Raw genomic sequence first — 20,654 nt, 5'->3', positions numbered from 1 at the left:
CCACCAGCTATGGCTTTGAAAGACACTGACTGAGCCTTCTCTTTGACTCTCCTTCATTCTCCTTGAAGACCACCACTAGTGATATTACCTTGGCAATGTGACTATTTATTGCATCACAAATGCCTAAGATTAACCAAGTTTTGTTGGCAACATATTTATAACCATCTCTTAGGAAGTGTTTCTTTTCTTTTAAAAAAATTATTTATTTATTTTTAGAGAGAGGGGAAGGGAAGGAGAAAAAGTGGGAGAGAAACATCAATGGGTGGTTGTCTCTCATGTGCCCCCTCCTGCGGACCTGGCCCGCAACCCAGGCGTGTGCCCTGACTGGGAATTGAACCGGCATGCTCAATCCACCGAGTCATGCCAGCCAGGGCAGGAAGTGTTTCTCACACAGTATGATTACATTATTTATAACATTCTTCTCAATTATACTATGTGATATCAGTATCAAATAGTTTCATTTTATAAATTGGTCCCTAAATTCTAATCATAAATTCAAAAATTTTAAGTAAAATTATGACAAATTAAATTTATCTTTCTAAAATTTAAAAATGAACACTAGTTCAACATTTAAAAAAATCTATTAATATAGCATACCCCTTAAGAAAATGAGAGTTTCTTTCTCAAGGGATTGTTTCTGTACAAAATAAAATTTATAAAACATACTTAAAAATAAAAACTTCAATAATGTGTTACTATGTTACGATACTTAAATCTTTGTGAAATAATAGTATGTATTACAACGGAGTGGTTTGGTTTCTCTTTAATATTTAAGTCCAATAATTTAAACTGGGTTTTCCAGGGGGTACATATATTTCTTTCCCAGGTGGATGGATGATTCACGTTATTTATAGTAAGATGAATAGTGAGGCAAGGAGACCTGACTTTGGGTGATAAACACACAATACGGCATACAGATGATGTATTATGGAGTTGTAGACTTGAAATATGTATAGTTTTATTAACCAATGTCACCCCAATAAATTCAGTTTCAATTAAAGACAATTTGGCCATGGCCAGGTAGCTTAGTTGGTTAGAGTGTTATCCTGCTACGCCAAGGTTGTGGGTTCGGTCCCCAGTAAGGGTACATACAAGAATCAACAAATGAATGCATCAATAAGTGCAACAACAAATCAATGTTTTTCTCTCCTTGCCTCACTAACTTTAAATAAATAAGTAAAATTTAAAAAATAATGGATATAATAATAATAAAAGACAGTTTAAAATAAACTCCAAAAAATATTAAATATGCAACATATACATATATGGTTCATATATTTTCTTTAAAAAAATAAAAATATAAAAAACATAGCAAAAAGCTCCCCACCTACTTTAACCCTCCATTATTTTAGTTTCTTGTGCACCCCCAGTGCATTCTAATGCAAATGCAAGCAAAGAATAACAAATATTTTTATTCTTCCTCCTTGATTACAAAAAAGAGAGTATCCTATATTGAGTGGAATTTGACTTTCTTCATTTAACAACAGATCTTGAAGACCTCTCCATACCTGACATAAAGAGCTTCTTTTCCACAGCAATATAACAGTTCACTGTATAGATGCACAATAATGTTTTTAACTATACAATAGTGCATTGTATAGAAGCACAATAATTTATTTATTCCCTTATTGAAAAGTGTTGGGTTGCTTCCAATTGGTTCCCATTACCAAAAAATCCTTCAATTAAATACCTCCCACTGTTCATTCATCACAGTTACATACATATTTTCAGGTGTAGGGCTGTTGAGTCAAAAAATATATACATATATTTGCAATTTTAATAATTCCCCATTTCTTTTTAAATTATTTATTTATTTTGAGAGAGAGGGGAAGGGAAGGAGAAAGAGTGGGAGAGAAACATCAATGTGTGGTTGCCTCTCATGCGCCCCCAACCAGGGACCTGGCCCAAAACCCAGGCATGTGCCCTGACTGGGAATCGAACCAGTGATCCTTTGGTTCACAGGCCAGCCAGCACTCAGTCCACTGAGCGACACCAGACACCAGCCAGGGCTCAATTTCCTTTTCTAACAATTTCTTTCCATTTATTTCCATTTGATATGACAGAAGTTAAAATTCAAGGGATGATGACTTTTACTTCCACTCAATGAAGGATTATTTACTACAGGAATTGCCCTATAGTAATTAACTAGACAAAAATACAAGAAATAATTTTTAGTCATTGGACAACAGGCAGCCTAGAACTATAAATCCTGAAAGAAAGAAAATAAACAAGGTGAACCTGATGATACCCCCCGGCTTACTGCCTGGAGGTGGTTTCTAGGCTGCAGGACAGGGAGGGAGAACCCAAACAGAAACCAGCATTCTTACAGAATAGAGGAGAGAAATCAAAGTTCAGGGAATCCATGGTGGCTAAAATTTGCAAGACCGAATCCTGAAAAGGGCAGTTGCACAAAAATCCCAGGAGAGCTGCAGAGGGATTCCCTTGAGTCAAGTCCTGTCCTATACACGTGTGATGGGAAATAAAATACAAGAGCAAACAGACCAAATTAATTCCTGAAGCTCACCCAAGGAAGGGAGTGTAGTTCATTTCCACCAGCTAGAAAGGAAGGACCTCATATAACTTGGGACAGAGGGTAGAGTCCCGGGAAGAGCCACATCTTAGCAGAACAAATCAATTAGGCACAGAATGAAGGTTTGTTTGTTCTTGAAAAGCTTAAAAACAAGTCTCTGAAGGACCAAACTAATCTCAGTACCACGCAAAATACAACACTCTTGAAAATAATTCAACAAAATTCTGCACTCAAAGATGTAAAAGTCACAATGGCCAATATCCAATAAAAAATTAGCACACATGCAAAGGAGCGGGAATGAAATCACCAGGAGAAAAATTAATCATTAGGAAAAGACCAAGAAATGACTGATGATGGAATTAGCAAATGAAGACCTTAAAACAGCTATTGTAAGTATACTCAAGAATATAAAGGAAAACATAAGCATAATTAAGAGAGAAATGGAATATATACATACATACACACATACATATATAGAAATATGACCCAAATCAAACTTCTACAGCTGAAAAATAGAATATCTTAAATTAAAAAATTCACTAGATGGCATTAATAGCAGACTGAAAACTAAAGAAGAAAAGACTGGTGGACATAAAGATACAGCAGTGGTGATTACATAAAACTAAACTGGGAGTGGGGGCTACTGTTGGGAGGAGGGAAGGGTGAAGAACAGAGCCTTATGATTCGTGAGTCAATAAAAAGCACTTAATCTATGTAAGATTAGAGCGCAGGAGAGAAGGAACAAAAAAACTATTTGAAGAAATAATGGACCCTGGCTGGTGTAGCTCAGTGGATTGAGCACGGGCCTTCAACCAAAAGATCACAGTTCAATTTCCAGTCAGGGCACATGCCTGGGTTGCAAGCCAGTTCCCAGTAGGGGCCAGTTCGTAGCAGGGGACACATGAGAAGCAACCATACATTGATATTTCTCTCCCTCTCTCTTTCCCTTACCTTCTAAAGATAAATAAGATCTAAAAAATAAACGAACAAAATTATTTTTTAAAAAAATAATGGGCACATGGTATGTGTTCAAATACTGACAGATTTAAATAAAAATAGGAAAGGAATATATAAAATATGAAAAACAATAATATGAAAATACTATATATACATAGATATATGTGAAAGTTATCAGAAAAGCAATGTGGTAACAAAAAACGAAAACTCTGAACTTAAAAAGACTTGAGTTGGAGTCTAAACTGTTTCTTTTTTTCTTAAAGATTTTATTTATTTATCTTTAGAGGGAAAGGGAAGGAGAGAGGGAGAGAAACATCAATGTATGGTTGCCTTTCGTGTGTCCCCTGCTGGGAATTGGCCTGCAGGGAACTGGCCTGCAACCCAGGAATGTGCCCTGACCGGGAATCAAACCGCGATTGTCTGGTTCGCAGGCCCACACTCAATCCACTGAGCTACACCAGCCAGGGCTAAACTGTTTCTTAATACTTATGCAAAGCACAGCCCATCTGATTCATTTTTAAATTTTATTTATTTTTAAAGATTTTATTTATTTATCTTTAGAGGGGAAGGGGAGAAGACAGGGAGAGAAATACTGATGTATGGTTGCCTCTCACGCGTCCCCTGCTGGGAACTGGCCTGCAACCCAGGCATGTGCCCTGACTGGAAATCAAACCACAATCCTCTGGTTCACAGGTCTGCACTCAATCCACTGAGCTACACCAGCCAGGGCTTGATTCATTTTTTTAAATCTGTAAATAAGGCTGATATCTATCCTATCTGCTACATACCATTATCCAGAACTGCAAATGAGATACAAAGGGTTCTATAAATTAAATGTTGGATAGCAACTTGACTCAGAATAATGAAACATTTAGGGACAAGGTGGTAAGGTCCACAATCTGGTTTTAAAAAGCAAGAATATTTGGGAGTCCCTCTCTAATAGTTACACCTGGTCCTACACTTCTACTGTAAAGGAGTTAAGAAAAGTTTCAAAACACATTTAAATGAAACAACTCTCAAGTCACCTTTTTTCATGCCAAATAATAATCTTGCTAATTAATTAATTCATAAAGTAAATGGTCAGTAAATACTTATAAATGAATGAGTAAAAAGTACAGTAGAAATATAAAAGTAAGTGCTTTTCTTCTTTTAGTTAAGGGGATAGATAGATAAGCCAAATGAGAAACTGGAAAAAAAATTTGAGGAAGACCTCTAAAATGACTAATTCCTCCTATCTCCTAGTTTGTAACTATAGATTTCAAGATTATACAAAAGGCAGCCATGAGCCCTGACTGATGTGGGTCCAGGTCAGGGATGCAGGATGCCGTCCTCCAAATCGAGGTCACTGGTTAGATTCCCAGGGAGGGCACACACCTGGGTTGCAGGCCAGGTCCCCAGTTGCGGATGTGCAACAGGCAAACTGACTGATGTTTTTCTTTCTCCTTCTAAAAATAAATGAATAAAATCTTTTCTTTAAAAAAAGGAGCAATGAAATTGCTGGAAAGGAGATACTGTTTACTCAAAATTTAAACAATTAGGTTCAACCACATAAAACTGCTGCTTTTGTAAGTCAAACATGATCAAATATTGGTAATTTCTTATGGTTCAATCTAATGCAAGCAATGAAGCCTGGAAACAATGCTTAAAGGATAGTGGGGAGAGGTGCATTGGGCTGTGCAAAAGGAAGGCTACAGAGCAATACTGTGGTGCAAAAAACCCTCACACCACTAAATTTAAAATTTCTACCAACAACTACAGTAAACCCTGTAAACTCAATTGCTGTACCTTGCTACTCTCTGGAAGCCCCCACCACTACACTGTATTTGTGGGTGTTGAGAAAGCAGGATGTTGTATAAAGAGCCAGAGGGAAGGACTACAGAGTGGGAGAGGCAGACTGAGACCGAGAGGCTCAAGGCGGTGAGTTTGTTTCCATAGGATGACGGCAACTGCACCAATGTCTTCTGACTTCTGCTTTCATTACCCTGATTTCCTCTATTCTGGTACACTATAGAGTTGAAAAAAAAATCAGTATACAATAGTATAAATCCTCGAAACTTCTCATGATGATAAAAACAACAACCACACTAAAAGTTTTCATCTATACTCATAACAAATAGCCAGGTCCTAATAAATCTATCAAATTTGAGTTTTAATATGAGATGATAGAATTTTAACTTTCAAAACTAACGCTGCTACCTAATTACTTCAGAAACAAGGTTACATACTGAAAATATTTTGCACTGTCCTTAATGAATGATTAATTTACAATATGTATTTAAACTTTAATAGACTGTTTAATAGCAGTATAAAAGTCCTTACACATTACTTTCCCTCTGAAAAGCTGCCAACTTTGGGGGAAATTCCAGTGATTTTGTGGATGAAAAAGGGCCACATACTAAACCTGACAAGCTCAGTAACCTGCATAGGGGGCCTTAAAAACTCAGAGACTGAAAGTAACCACATAGGATAGTCTGAACATAAAAACTCTTACCTCAAAGTAGATCATGGCGGGTAGTCACACTCTAGGCATGTAGTTTCCTTGACAAAACCTGTCTTTACCTTAAGAAAGGCTGTCTATATTGTCTTTTTGCTTCTAAGGTAACATACCCTTGGAATGTCAGAGTAAACCCCCTTTTCTGGACCCTCCAAGGTACAACCTCCCACCAGAGCACAAGACCACAGAAGCCCCTAAATGGTAACTATCCTGTACCCACCAATGTAAAAGTATGTGTCTCTCGATCGAACTTTTTCCAATCTCAGAGATTTCCCCTTTTTGCTTTCTCCTGCCTCCCTAATCTACCACCAATGAATTTCATGTAACTCTCCTTTATGTCTCCTACTCTGATTTTAATGTATAAAATAAGCTACCAAACTGCCATTCTCTGGAGCATTTTCTTAATCCACTGAGATTTGGCTTCCCAGCAATTGTTGTCAGTTTGGCTCAAATAAACCTAAAAAATATCTCTACAAGTCTGGATGTTTCTTACATTGACAATTTTTATATTTATCTCATTTTACCATTTTACAAAGGGCAAAAGATACAATCAATGCCTGCGGTTCCTCAGCTGATAGAACAGCTATGCATTAGTCACTGCATTCAATGGAGGATCTGTTTTAAGTAGACAGTCTCCAGAATAGAAGAACTATATTCTTCCCTCTTCTCTGAGAAAACAAGAGTTTTCCTTGGTGTGATAGACAGTATATTCTATCTATTTAAGTATATTCTATACATACTAGATATATATATAGAATATATATATATATATATAGTATATTCTATATTCTAAGTTTAGTCATTATTTCAGCTGAAAGAACTAAAAAACATTTGGTAGAACCAAATTATTTTACCTAGAGAATTTACCCCTTAGCATTCCATAATCTCACAGCATATACATTTTAAATACCTGGTAGGACTATATCAATGTTTCTTAACTTTTCTCTTAAGATATTTAACACATAATATAAAGCCTTATCTTATCTTCAATGATTTCATCTGCAACAACAAAGGGAAAGGAACCATCATTTATGGACAAATACAGTTTGATGGATGGGCTATATATTTTAAATTTTTTTATCCTCACCATAACCTTACTGTTGGGAGTAGGTTTCATATCTCAATTTTATAAATAAGAAAATTGCAAGTGCAAGAGATTAATCTGTCCAAAGTCACAGTAAGTGGTAAGTGAGCCAGGTTTTTATCTCCACACATAGATTTTTATCTATACATTTTGGAGTTCAAAGCCCATTCTATTTTTCCACTCACAATACTGCTTCCCCTCCCAAGGGCTCCACATAACTACGGGACCTCTCTTCTGATTTTTATTTCATAGTAACAGGTGTGCTCTGTGGATGGCACTAATCAATGGGTGGCAGATTCTGTTCATGATTAAAACTCTCCACTTGGTGCCCCCTTGTGCAGTTTTGTCCACATCATGTCCTTTCTCACATGGCAGACCTACTGTGGCCAATGCAGGAACTTTGGGAGTTCGGTTAAGAGACCTGCAGGCTGTCTCTCTAATTTAAACTTAAATTACAAATGAAACCTTCCTAGATAACAGAACACTTCTTTAAACATGATTTCCTTTTCTTTGGTTCTTTTTTGTAATTTTGCATTTGAATTGATTTTTGACTTACATTCACATTCTCCTGGCTCTTTTCACTTCACCTCACTGTTTATCTTGCTTATTATTTTAATTATACATCTTGGTATTTTTTAAAGAAACCCAAAACCATTTTAAGAGTGTGTTCTGTTTCACAAGCATACAAATGCAGGAATTTAAGTCAGCACCCATTTTGCACTGTGACTTCCCCTATAAAGAGTTATAGATGTTACTCAAGCCTTCAATAGGTGAATTTATAGGTACCGTAAATACCATGCATTCAATCTAACAAAATTTTCTAATTTCAGTAAAGTTATTAAAGGTAAATGAAAACAGATGCTTGGTTCTCTTAGTCCCTTGTTTCTAGAGTCCAGGCCACACTGCTTATCCCTCCACACTCTATTTTAATGCAGTACTAACAAGGGTTAGTACTGGCACAGCTGGGGCCATCCTGGAGATTCTTTCTTAAGCTTCAAATTTATTTAGCTCAACCAAACACAGATGAGTCACTTATGACTTACAGTTTCATAAGAGTATTGTTCTTCTCAAGTGGAAGGAGCTATAGCACCCATTACAACTAATAAATTAGGCATGTTGAAGAAGAGATGGGGGGGTGGGCTGGGATGGGTGTAAAAGACAGAAAACTGTACTTGAACAATAATTAAATAAATTTTAAAAAAACAAACAAGAAGAGAGCCATTCATTAACCAGGTTGGGAGGGCTTTTAAGATAGCTAAATTAAGGAATACCATATGAACTACTAATTTAAGAAGAATAAAAAATACTAAAGAGATTTTTTTCTGATCCCCCATTTCTTCTACTGTATGCCCACAGCATCTGATTTATCTTTGTCTTGTAGCACTTATTATTTTATAACTTGTATTATGGTTTTTAGAATGAAGATATCTTTTTCTTCTTCTAGGTCTGTGCTGTCCAATAGAAATATAATGTCAGCCACCTATATTATTTTATGTTTTCTAATAGTCACATTAACAATAAAAAGTAAAATTTATTTCAAAACCCAACATATCCAAATATTATCATTTAAAAATATAATCACCGTGGCTGGTGTAGCTCAGTGCAGGCCTGCAAATCAAACAACCGCAGTTCGATTCCCAGTCAGGGCACATGCCTGGGTTGCAGGCCAGTTCCCAGCAGGGGGCCCACCAGAGGCAACCATACACTGATGTTTCTCTCCCTCCCTTCCCCCTAAGAATAAATAAATTAAAAATAAAATAAAATAAAAAGTGAAAATGTAATCAATATAAAAATTAATGAGATACACTTTACATTTGAGGGGGGCTATACTAACTCTTCAAAATCAAGTATATATTTTACCCTTATAGCAGATCTCAATTTAGATAACTTATTTATTTTATTTTATTTATTTATCTTTAGAGGAGAAGGGAAGGAGAGAGGGAGAAAAACATCAATGTATGGTTGCCTCTCATGCATCCCCTGCTGGGAACTGGCCTGCAACCCAGGCATGTGCCCTGACTGGAAACTGAACCGCAATCCTTTGGTTCACAGGCCCAATCCACTGAGCTACACCAGCCAGGGCCCTACTTTCAAATCTTAATTCTACTATTTACTGGACCTAAGGAAGATTCCTCATTAAAATAAATAAACATCAAGCCTGGCCAGAGTGGTTCAGTTAGTTGAGCATTGGCCTGTGAACCCAAAGGTCACCAGTTCCAACAACAGGTAAGGCACATGCCTGGGTTCCAGGTTCAGTCCCCCATAGTGCACTTGCAAGAGGCAACCAATCACTGTTTCTCTCCCTCTCTTTCTCCCTTCTGTAACCTCTCTCTCTAAAAAAATTAATATTTAAAAACATTTTAAAATAATAATATACTTCTCATAGGATTAAATGTGATATAATGCCCAGAAAACATCTTGTCCCTTATGACAGGGCACACAGAAAAGTCATTCTCAAATACTTGTATCCTCTACACTAAACACAGTGTTCTGTAAATACTAAGTATTCAGTAAATGTTTGCTGAAAGAAAAATTAATGAGCATGACATCCTATAAGCCATTCAATTGCTTCTTTTAAAAATACTGTATAAGTATCTCAGAAATATTTTTGATTTACTGCTGATTAAATTTGTTTTGAACACATTAGGAGAAATATACAAAAGAAAATGTACCATTTTATCTTTTGGATTGTTCAAGCATTTTATTTTCTTCCAAAGAACAATAAATTATTAAGCAACTATATGCTATAAAGCACTTTTTTTTATCAAGCAGCTTCTTAAAAGTGTTTGCCATAAATGACAGTGCTACTTTATAAGTAACTCTCAATTATCTACAGAAATATTTTTATCTCAGGTTGGGATAAAAACATATTCCATTTCTGGGCTTTACTTGGAGAACCAGCTGGTGGTGCATGTAAGATCCTTTATAAACAGACTCTGAAAAAATTCTCAAACTCTTCTTTAGTAAGTAAGCCCCCTGAAATTATCAAAGCATCTCTCCTCTTCTCCTGTGCTTATGATTCCATTGCAATCTTTTGTATTTCTACAGATCACAAAATCACAAAGTACCAGCCAGAAACATCTTAAGAGATAATCCAGTCTTAGCATTTTCCAAAGCATGTACCATAGGTGGTTAGCAACATGATTTTAGGTGGTTATGCATTAGAATTGTGTACTTCAATTGCTGTATATTTTGTTTAGTATACATTAGAGAAATATAATTAGTACATCAAGCTCAAGAATTCATGGATATCTTCAGTTACAATAGGACTAAAATAGACATTCCCTATTTAAGGAGGGAAAAGTGATATAATTTTTAGGCTAAAAGTGGCAGAGCTGAGTTCCATCCAAGTCTAAATCCTTAATTTTGTGCACTTTTCATTGCTCTAAAAAACGTATTGCAAGTACGTTGACACAAAGTGATTAATACTGTCTTACATAACATTTCTTGATTAGTCTCATTTATCAAACCAACTGTAAGAGATGGTGGTGTCTTAAAGTGCTAGTGTTCTTCCACAGTGATAGGTGCAGGACAGGAGATCAATAATGCCTTGATTATGTGGTTAGATTGCTTCCAACCACTGAGAGTTACCATAGGAGGAAATTCCTATGGCTCAAACAAAACAATCATAATACATCCTAAAGCCAAACGATGTTTGGATTAATTGCTGTTTGCATTATTCAGACCACTATTTCTCTCATGAATGAATAAGGAATCAGATCATACACATATAAATCTTAGAAACTACAGGTATATCTCATTTTACCATACTTTACAAATGTTGCATTTTTTACAAAATGAGGGCAAGACCCTCCACTAGCAAAAAAGATTACAAGTCTACTGTGGTAGTCTGGAACTGAATCCACAACACCTCTGAGGTATAATTGTACAATATATACATGCAGAGAATATATATACATGAGGGGGGACCCCCCAAAAAACTAAAATTTATTTATAAAAAACTGTGTATTACACCAAATATTATATTCTTACATGTTTAAACTTCAGTCACCTTCAAAGTACTCTCCATTTGATGCAATACACCTGTCAAGACATTTTTTTCCACTGCTCAAAACAGTTTTGAACTCGTCAATTCTGATGCCTTTGGGTGCTTCTGCCATTTTTTTGTTTCACCTCTTCCACACTGGCAAAACGATTCCCTTTGAGGACTTTTTTCATCCAGAGAAACAAAAAAAGTTGCTCAGGGTGAGATCAGGTGAATAGGAAGCATGGGGCACGGGGTTGCACTGTTTTTGGTCAAAAACTGCTAAACACTCAGAGCACGGTATGGACAATTGTGCTTGTAAATTGCCTACCATGAAATGGGAAATGTGCTGAAAGAGGTTTCAAAAAAAATTCACTGAAGCCACGTGCAGCCTCTCACAACAGTGCCAGCTGGTACATGGACACAGGTGGGTTCCTAGAATACTCACCTAGCAGGGGAAACCTGTACTACAAAGGCCCCGCTCTCCATAATATAATTCTGATGGGTTTCTTTTTTGGTCCCCCCCTCATACAAGTCACAGGTTAAATAGTAGGAATCTTAAAATTGTATTATTACTCAAGCCTCTAATTTAACACATGGGAAACTGAGACTCAGAGTGGTACAATGACTTGCCCACAGTCATCCAATTAGTTAATGACAGTGCCAGCTGCAGTCTTCATTCACAATCTGTGCCCCTCCGTGGATTCTATACAAAGAGTAGAAAGATATATCTAATTTTTTTACATTATAATAGCACAAATCTTGCTTAAGGTAAGAGGAGTTTAAAAATTCTTTTCATTATGCCCTGACTGGTGTGGTACAGTGGGCTGAGCATCATCCTGCAAAATGAAAGGTTACTGGTTCGATTCCCAGTCACAGCACATGTCTGGGTTGCAGGCCAGGTCCCCATTTGGGGTGTGTGAGAGGCAAACAATCGATGTTTCTCTTGTACATCCATGTTTCTCTCCCTCTCTTTCACCCTTCCTTCTGCTCTCTCTAAAAAGACAAATAAGTAAAATCTAAAAAAATTCTTTTCATTAAGAAGGAATTCTGCTCATCATGAACTCAGACTAGTAATTAAATTAGCTTTGTCTAATAATGCTGGCCTATCTGCCTGAGAAATCCATTAATACTTCAATTGTTTCTGTCCAACTGTGTTTGTTGGTGAAGTGAAGAAGGTTCTATATGAATGCCAGGCATTCCAACAGTCACACAGTAACGTCCCTAGCTGCAACCATCCGTGGAAGATTGGAAAAATGATGGTCTTTGAAGTCCAAAAGAATTTCCTGAATACCAGCTCAACCACTTAGACTATAATGCTGGACAAATTACTTCATCTTTCTGAGCCTATTTCTCAACTAAGATAATAAGATAACAGTCTCTACCTCACAGGGCTATTGAAAGTATTAAATGACATAATACAGATAGTGGGTACACTATCTTAGGGCACAGTTAAGTGAAGGTTAAGAATATAGTAAGAAAAATGTTCACCTGTAAGTTTGAAAGTGGGCTTATAGTTTGTTAATGTTGAAATGTTAACTCCTGTTCAATACAAAAATTAGGTCATCTTAAATAAATATTTGCAAAGCATTCACTCTATGCATAGCTTAGAGATAATTGGTTTACAAATTTATAGTCTGAAATTAATATACCAAGAGAAGATACCAAGAAATTCTGAAGAAATATTTCATGATATTACATATCATTATTATTAAATATTTTTAATATTAAAACTTACACTTAGGTTCTAGTTTTATTTTTTAAGTCCTTATCAGAGATACACATGGAAGTATGAGAGAACGATGAGGCAGTGTCTGGGACTCGCTAAAACATGCCGTTTCCCAAACCCTGTGCTCCCCACCCCCTAAAAGATAGTCAAAGCTGGGTGATGCGTACATGGGGAGTCACCATACTATTCTGTGTATGTTTGAAATTTCCAAATTAGAAAAATTTTTAAATCTAACAAAAAAAACTAAGACAAACTATGTACAGTACTAATAAACTCCTAAGGAACAAATGTCTCCATCTAAAACTTCTGAACACAAGATACTACTAGTTATTTCAGCCAAAAATACATCAAGTATTTTAAAATTACTCTTAACATAAGTGTGTCTTATCTCTTTATCAAATACTAACTAGAGAGCTGTATCTTCTTTTGCACTAGTATTAACTGCTCTTCCACCTTTTACTCCATGGTGTATTTTTCTTTTCTCTTCCTTTTTTATTTTTTTAAAGTGTCAGTCTTTACTGGTTCTTAGCCTTGTTCCCCTCCTGATGTCCCAGGAACAAGGCTGGCTGAGACTCTGGGCCCGAGTCCTGGGCCTCCCATGCCCCTCCCAGCACATGCTGGAGCTCAACCCAGGTCCTACACAAGCCCTTGACCTCCTGCATGTGGAATAGATGGACTGCACCCACCCCCAGCATCAATCCTACATTGGGGGTCCAGTGCAGCATAGCAACTTCCCTGACCCCTCCCCCAGCCACCAGGGCACAGAGTGATGCCAGGAGAAGCAGCCCTACACCAATCACACAGCCAGCGAAGGTGACCCACCAACAAGCTTGAGCTACAGCCACATCCAGTTCATCCAGGCCTCCCTTAGCACACTGATCAATGGTGACCTCTCTGTGGGTCTGCTGGGAGAACTGGGTTTGTGGTGGAGTAGGCTGTGTCTCACACACAGCGTAGCCATCAGGGCCTCAAGGGCGGGGGGTGGGCCAGAGGGCTACTGTAAGGGTCATGAGAGTTTTGAGAGTCTTACAGGAGAGGTAGAACCCAGAAATGGCCTTATAAAGTATATGGTTGATGTGAATGCCACAGAAAAATGGCTCCAGCTCCTGCTAGCTGATGTAGCAGTTCTGAGGTTTATTTTTCCTTTTCCCTGTACTTTCTCGTTTTTTTTTTCCATTGACCAGAACTACTAATTCAGTAGACACACACACACCCTAGAACTCTACTATCCCACCATTACAACTATTACACCTACTTTTTAACAGTGGGCCCCCTGGATACTTGACCTTTTAAAAAAAACGACTCATCAAGAGTGTTTTAAAAAGGAAGAATCCCTGGATTAACACACACTCAAAATAATGGCCAAACTGACTGAGAAAAAGCTGTAAACTAATCTAGAGTCTGTATGCAACTTTAATATAATTTCTACATATATTTTTAATTTGTTAGCACACTTGTATGATGCATTAGTTAAACTATGACTAATATCAGTTGAAATTATTTAAAGGTAACCATAATACCTTTAAAGTATATTTTGTAAGCGAACTGCTACATAACTTTGAACACTACGCTACGGAGTACCTTAACATATTTTAATTTAAGGCTTAAACTTGCCCTGGAGGGTAGCTCAGTTGGTTAGAGCATTGTGCTGACACACCAAGGTTGTGGGTTCCATCCCTGGTCAAGGTACATACAGGAAACAACCAATGAGTGTATAAATGAGTAAAACAACAAATCAATGTCTCTCTCTGTCTCTCTCATCAAAAAATTAAAAAATGTTTTCTAAAGACTTAACTTGATAACCTGTATGAATACTACTATGAAACCTGTATGATAACCTGTATGAAAATTAGTTTCCATATGCTATGCTGCACACCAGAAACTAATACAAAGAAGTATTGAATATAAACTGTAATAGAAAACTAGAATTAAAAAAGGGGGACTTCCGGCCAAGATGGAGGCATAGGTGGAAATACTGTACCTCCTCGCAACAACCAAATTTAAAAACAACAATGTTTTAGAAACAAAAACACAACCAAAACAGAAAATTAACTGTCCCGAAGTCTGACAATGAACCATTCATCCAAACCAGTAAGAGGGGTGAAGTTGGCAGCCAGCAGAGAGGGGTCCCAGCAGGCAAAGGTGGTTATTGGGCCCCAGCAGGCATAGGGATAAAAACTGAGTGAGGCTCCCAAGGGCAGCTGGCTGACCCTGGGCACACATTTGCATGAAGATAAACCAGGCAGGTTTAAAAACAGTCAATGAGACAAACCATACAACCCAGAGCCCCAGCGACAGGAAATAAAAGCCTAAAAGCACCGCACTGATTGTTTAAAAAAATTTTTGGAGGTTGAGGTATGGAGAGAGGCTCCCAGCCTCATAGGAGAGTTCGTTGGAGAAACCCACAGGGTCCTAGAACCTATACAAGCCCACCCACCAGGGAACCAGCACTGGAAGGACCCAATTTGCTTGTGGGAAGTGTCAGAGGGAACCAAAATCCCAGAGAGGGGGAGAAAAACGAGCGCCATCGCTCCCTCTGACCCTGCCCCCACATAAAGCATCACAACCCAGGGACATGGGTTGCCCCATCCTGGTAAACACCTAGGCTCCGCCCCTCAAATGTAACAGGCATGAACAAATCAAAACATTATGGTTCAAACACAAGAACAAATCAAAGTCCCAGAGCCAATAATTCTAAGCAACCAAGACATAGCCAACCTATTAGATGCACAGTTCAAAACACTGGTGACTGGGATGCTCACAGAACTGGTTCATTTTGGTCACAAATTAGATGAAAAAAATGAAGGCTACCCTAAGTGAAATGAAGCAAAATGCACAGGGAACCAATAATGATGAAAGAAAACTGGGACTAAAATCAATGGAGTGGACCAGAAGGAAGAAAGAAACAACCAAACAGAAAAGAATGAAGAAACAAGAATTCAAAAAATGAGGAGAGGCTTAGGAACCTCCAAGACATCTTTAAACATTCCAACATCTGAATTATAGGGGTACCAGAAGGGGAAGAGGAAGACCAACAAGTGGAAAACTTATTTGAACAAATAATAAAGGAGAACTTCTCCAACCTGTTAAAGGAAATAGACTTCCAGGAAATCCAGGAAGCTCAGAGAGTCCCAAAGAAGTTGGACCCAAGGAGAAACACACCAAGGCACATCATCATTACACTATCCAAGATTAAAATGAAGGAGAGAATCCTAGAAGCAGCAAGATATAAGGGGACAGTCACCTACAAAGGAGTTCCCATCAGACTGTCAGCTAATTTCTCAAAAGAGACTTTACAGGCAAGAAGGGGCTGGAAAGAAGTATTCCAAGTCATGAAATCCAAAGACCTACAACCAAGATTGCTCTATCCAGTAAAGCTTTCATTTAGAATGGAAGGGCAGATAAAGTGCTTCTCAGATAAGGTCAAGTTCAAGGAGTTCAACATCACCAAGCCCTTATTATATGAAATGTTAAAGGGATTTATCTAAGAAAAAGAAGATAAAAAATATGAACAGTGAAAAAACAACAAAGGACTTGAACAAGACACTTCTCCAAGGAGGACATACATAAGATCCAGAGACACATGAAAAGATGCTCAATATCGTTAGCCATCACAGAGATGCAAATTAAAACCACAATGAGATACCACTTTACACCGGCCAGGATGGCCATCATAAACAAAGCAACAAACAACAAATGTTGGAGAGGTTGTGGGGAAAAGGGAACCCTAGTTCACTGTTGGTGGGATTGCAGACTGGTACAACCATTATGGAAAACAGTATGGAATTTTCTCAGAAAACTAAAAATGGACCCGCCTTTTGACCCAGCAATTCCACTGTTAGGATTATATCCTAAGAACCCTGAAACACCAACCTCAAAGAACCTATGCACCACAATGTTCATAGCAGCACAATTTACAATAGCCAAGAGTTGGAAGCAACCTAGGTGCCCGTCAGTAAATGAATAGATCAAAAAATTATGGTACATATACACAATGGAATTCTATGCAGCAGAGAGAAGAAAGGAGCTACTACCCTTTGCAACAGCATGGATGGAACTGGAAAGCATTATGCTGAGTGAAATAAGCCAGGTGTTGAAAGACAAATACCATATGATCTCACCTTTAACAGGAAGCTAAACCACAAAACAAACAAGCAAGCAAAATAAAAACAAAGACACTGAAATAGAGAACAGCGGGACAGCGACCAGAGGGGAGAGGGGAGGGAATTTAAGGGGAAAAAGGGGCGGGCTTTAGAGGAACAAGTATAAAGGACACAGGGACAATAGCTAAGGGGGGTGGAAATGGGAGGGAGGTGGGGAGCACGGGGCGGGGTGGGCTGGGATGGGAGAAATAGACAGAAAACTGTACTTGAAAAATAATTAAATAAAAAAAACCCAGCAAATTCACAGTTATTAATAACCACACTTAAAACAAAAGCAAACTAAGTAGACAGATAGATCAGGAGCAGAAACATAGAAATGAAGATCACATGGGTTCGCAACAGGGGAGTGGGAGAAGGAGAAGTGGGGGAAGGTACAGAGAATAAGTAGCATAGATGATAGGTAGAAAATAGACAGGGGGAGGGCAAGAATAGTACCGGAAATGTAGAGGCTAAAGAATTTGTGACACATGCACATGAACTAAAGGGGGGAATATGGAGGGAGGGGGAGGGGAATGAAGGGGAAGACTGGGACAACTGTAATAGCATAATCAATAAAATATATTTTAAAAAAGGGAAAAAACAGATTTAACCTAATGCTACATACCCCACATTGTTTCAAAATTAAAATGTAGTTTACTATGCAGCCATTTAAATACCCATATGTTTTGCCTTTTCATAATTCTAACAGCAGGTATGCAAAGAAAAATCCTTGAATTTGTATCCCAAAGGATAAAGAGGTATATATGTCTACTTTCCTATCAATAGTCCTACTTACTGAACAGAAAATACAAAACATATTCCATAATTTCACTTCAAATATATTTACCTAGTTTACTTTAACTTACACTGTTTCAAACACACAAATTAGATTTAACTAATTCTCAAACAAAGTGGAATAAAACTTCCTCTGCTTCCTTTAAAGAAAAAAATGGTAAAAATAGCTCCACTTTCTGAACAATATACACAGTTGTTCATGGCACTCTACTTTTATGTATATAAAATTGGAGGAAAATTAACTAAATTGGAAATTCAGAATCTCCCTTCTGCCCCTAAATAACCCTGCCTCCAAATTACATAAGACTTTTTCTTCTTCTGAAGCATAAAACTGACTCCAATAGTTTACTCATCCTCAACCAGTCAACAATATTAACTGACTCAGCACTGAACTAGGTGCTCTGTAAAGTTACAAAGGAAATATGGACTCAGGGATTACCCTGGAAGAGTTTATATATCATCCCATAAAGGAAGAAAATGTACTTACTGAAACAGTATCTTTGCCGAGAATCTTACAGGCAAAGGTGGAGCAAAGACTACATTCCCAGGGCAAGTTCTTTACAGTAAGTAATGCCAGACAGATAGCACCTACTAAATGAAACAGATGCCAAAAGTGGTTAGATCCATTTATGGATTACATATGGCACTACATACTTCTACATGCCTGACAAAGGAAAACTGCTCCTGTAAGTGGTGCCCCTGATGCACACAAAGAAAGAGACAGGCACTCCTTGAATAGAACACTTTTTGCCATTTGTCCTGATAATGTCTTGCTTTGTCACAAACCACTAACAATGTGTTCAGTCACTGATACCAGGATCCTAGTTTGAGGTAGCAACTTCTATTATATATGTGCAACTGCCAACAGAAAAATTCCAAAAAGCTTGACATAGTTAAGACTCTCACCTGTATCTACTACAGGACTAACTGAAGCACAGAGAATACAAGAGATTATCATCTCCCTAGTGTTCAAGCTGTAGCTGAGAAGTCATGGAAGGCCCCACATTTCTGGCCGCTCTGGAAACTTCCTTTCTCCCTGGCTCCTGATTATGCACGTCTTTTCCTCTTGTGAATTACTTTGTATAGAATATAAACCAAATACCACCATGGAACTGGGGGTGGGGATGGACTGCCAAGAATAGCACTACTCTACAAACCAGTGGCCTTCCCATGACCATGAACACTTCAAACAACTCTGATGATACAATCTGTCAAACAAAACGGTATCAAACAGCCAACTTCATTCTACTTGTCAACCTTTGGGCCTAATTCTATATACCCAAACTTTTTAAAGTATCCCTACCAGATTTGCCCCCCAAACTTTGGAAATTCTCCTATTTGCATGTATGTTTGCAGCACTAAATCTAGAGAAGAAATGCCCTATCACTTAACTGAATCACGTCAAATAACATCAAATCCAGATTTCATTAAGAGGCATTGTTAAAATCATTCAGAAATCAGAAAGACAAGGCTACACAACCCAATCACAAATACTGTATATGTATTACAGCTTCAAATGTTGCCCCAACTTTTCAAGCTCTGGGACTGTAAATCACTTTCAGTAATTGCTTAAACTTAAAACACAAAAGAAAAAAAAAAGAAGTGAATGGGGGAAAGCATACATCAATTCCACTGCCCGGTAGATAACAGGCGAATTACAAAAGAATGAGGTCAAGACAGTAAATTCGGTTGTTGATTACAATACACATCAAAAAGAACCCAAGATCTCTAAACAAACATCACTGGCAATAAACAGCAGTTCATTCTTTAACAGCGTTTAAGTACGCCAACCATTTCCACGTTAAAAGAGGGCTGCCACAAATTGTCAAGTCGAAACTGATGGCAAAATCCTGAACAGGTCTTCGGCGAGGAGCAACTGTGCTTACAGCATCACACAAAAGACCGGAGCAAACATAAACACGCTCTGGGCCTTGGAGGGTTGAGACCAGGAGTCCGGGTCTGCATCCCATTCCCCAGCACCAGGGAGGGATGGTGGCGGGGCACGGGATGGGGGTGGGGGGCGCGTCTTCTCGGAATGCGCCGAGGAGAGAGGGACAGAGAAGGAAGGAGCGAGTACTGCACAGAGGAAGGGAGGTAAGCGGCAGATCGGCGTCAGCGGCTTCCAAGGCGGGCGACACCCACCGGCCCGCACTAGGACTAGCCCTCCCGGCCCCGTTCCGCCTCCTCACCTCCCTCACGTCCTGCAGGCACTCGAGCACCGCCAGGTTGTTACTCCAGGTGTGCTTGGGACACACACGGGTCACGTCCTCCCTGCAGTACTCTTCCTCAGCCAGCTTCCAGCCCCCACCAGCCCCGCCGGGCCCCGCTCCGCCCCGCCGGGCTGGAGGCCCACCAGCCTGGAAAAGCGGCTGTGGAGGCTGAGGCGGTTGCTGCTGCTGCTGCTGGAGCTGAGATGACGGAGGCAGCTGGATTAGCTGACCCGCCGGACCGCCGCCTCCAGCTTGCCTTTCGAAAGGCGCAAAGTTGGCCCCGGCGCCCTGGCCCTGGCTGTGGCCGCCCTGGCCCGGTAGTTTCTGGGCCCCAGCCGCCGCCAGCAGCAGCAGCTGCAACGCCGCCGACAAGCGGAACATCCTCCGTACACGTCCACACGCCGCCATCTTGGGTCCGCGGCGAGCTCGACGCAGCCGCGGGCGCCGCGTATTTAAATGAGGGGGCGGGGCAGGCAGAACCCACTCGGGCCCCTCCCCGGCCGGCGTGGACTTGTGAGTTGGGAACAGCTCACAGCCGACTGGGCTCGGAACCGCTCACTCCCAGGACTTCCGCCGCCCAGAAAACCGCGCTCTTTGCTGGTGCTTTTTAAAAAATATAAGTTGAGCGGCTTTGCCTTATTCTCTTGGTTGTCGTCACAGGAAAATCAAAAGGAATTGGGGTTGCCACAACCAAGATGGCTGGTAGAATGTGTTGCCCATTCAATATA

General features: G+C 39.1%; 1 protein-coding gene and 1 pseudogene across 1 annotated transcript in view; both read right to left on the bottom strand.

The window, feature by feature from the left end:
* The window catches only part of LOC119048940 (polyadenylate-binding protein 4-like), a 28,182-nt pseudogene extending 22,189 nt beyond the window's left edge, over window positions 1–5,993 (bottom strand).
* Window positions 1–20,345, bottom strand: part of GLG1 (golgi glycoprotein 1) — a 109,086-nt gene extending 88,741 nt beyond the window's left edge. Inside the window, exon 1 of the mRNA XM_037144771.2 lies at window positions 19,906–20,345. Coding sequence (XP_037000666.2) covers window positions 19,906–20,334 — 429 coding nt within the window. The 5' untranslated portion in view covers window positions 20,335–20,345. The remainder of the gene's footprint in view (window positions 1–19,905) is intronic.
* Window positions 20,346–20,654: the final 309 nt, after the last annotated feature.

Source organism: Artibeus jamaicensis, unplaced genomic scaffold, assembly GCF_021234435.1.
Source record: "Artibeus jamaicensis isolate MK-2021 breed Jamaican fruit bat unplaced genomic scaffold, CSHL_Jam_final contig_464, whole genome shotgun sequence".
Lineage (NCBI taxonomy): Eukaryota > Metazoa > Chordata > Mammalia > Chiroptera > Phyllostomidae > Artibeus > Artibeus jamaicensis.
Note: the sequence above shows the minus strand (reverse complement) of the source record. Positions and strands in the feature narration are given on the sequence as shown.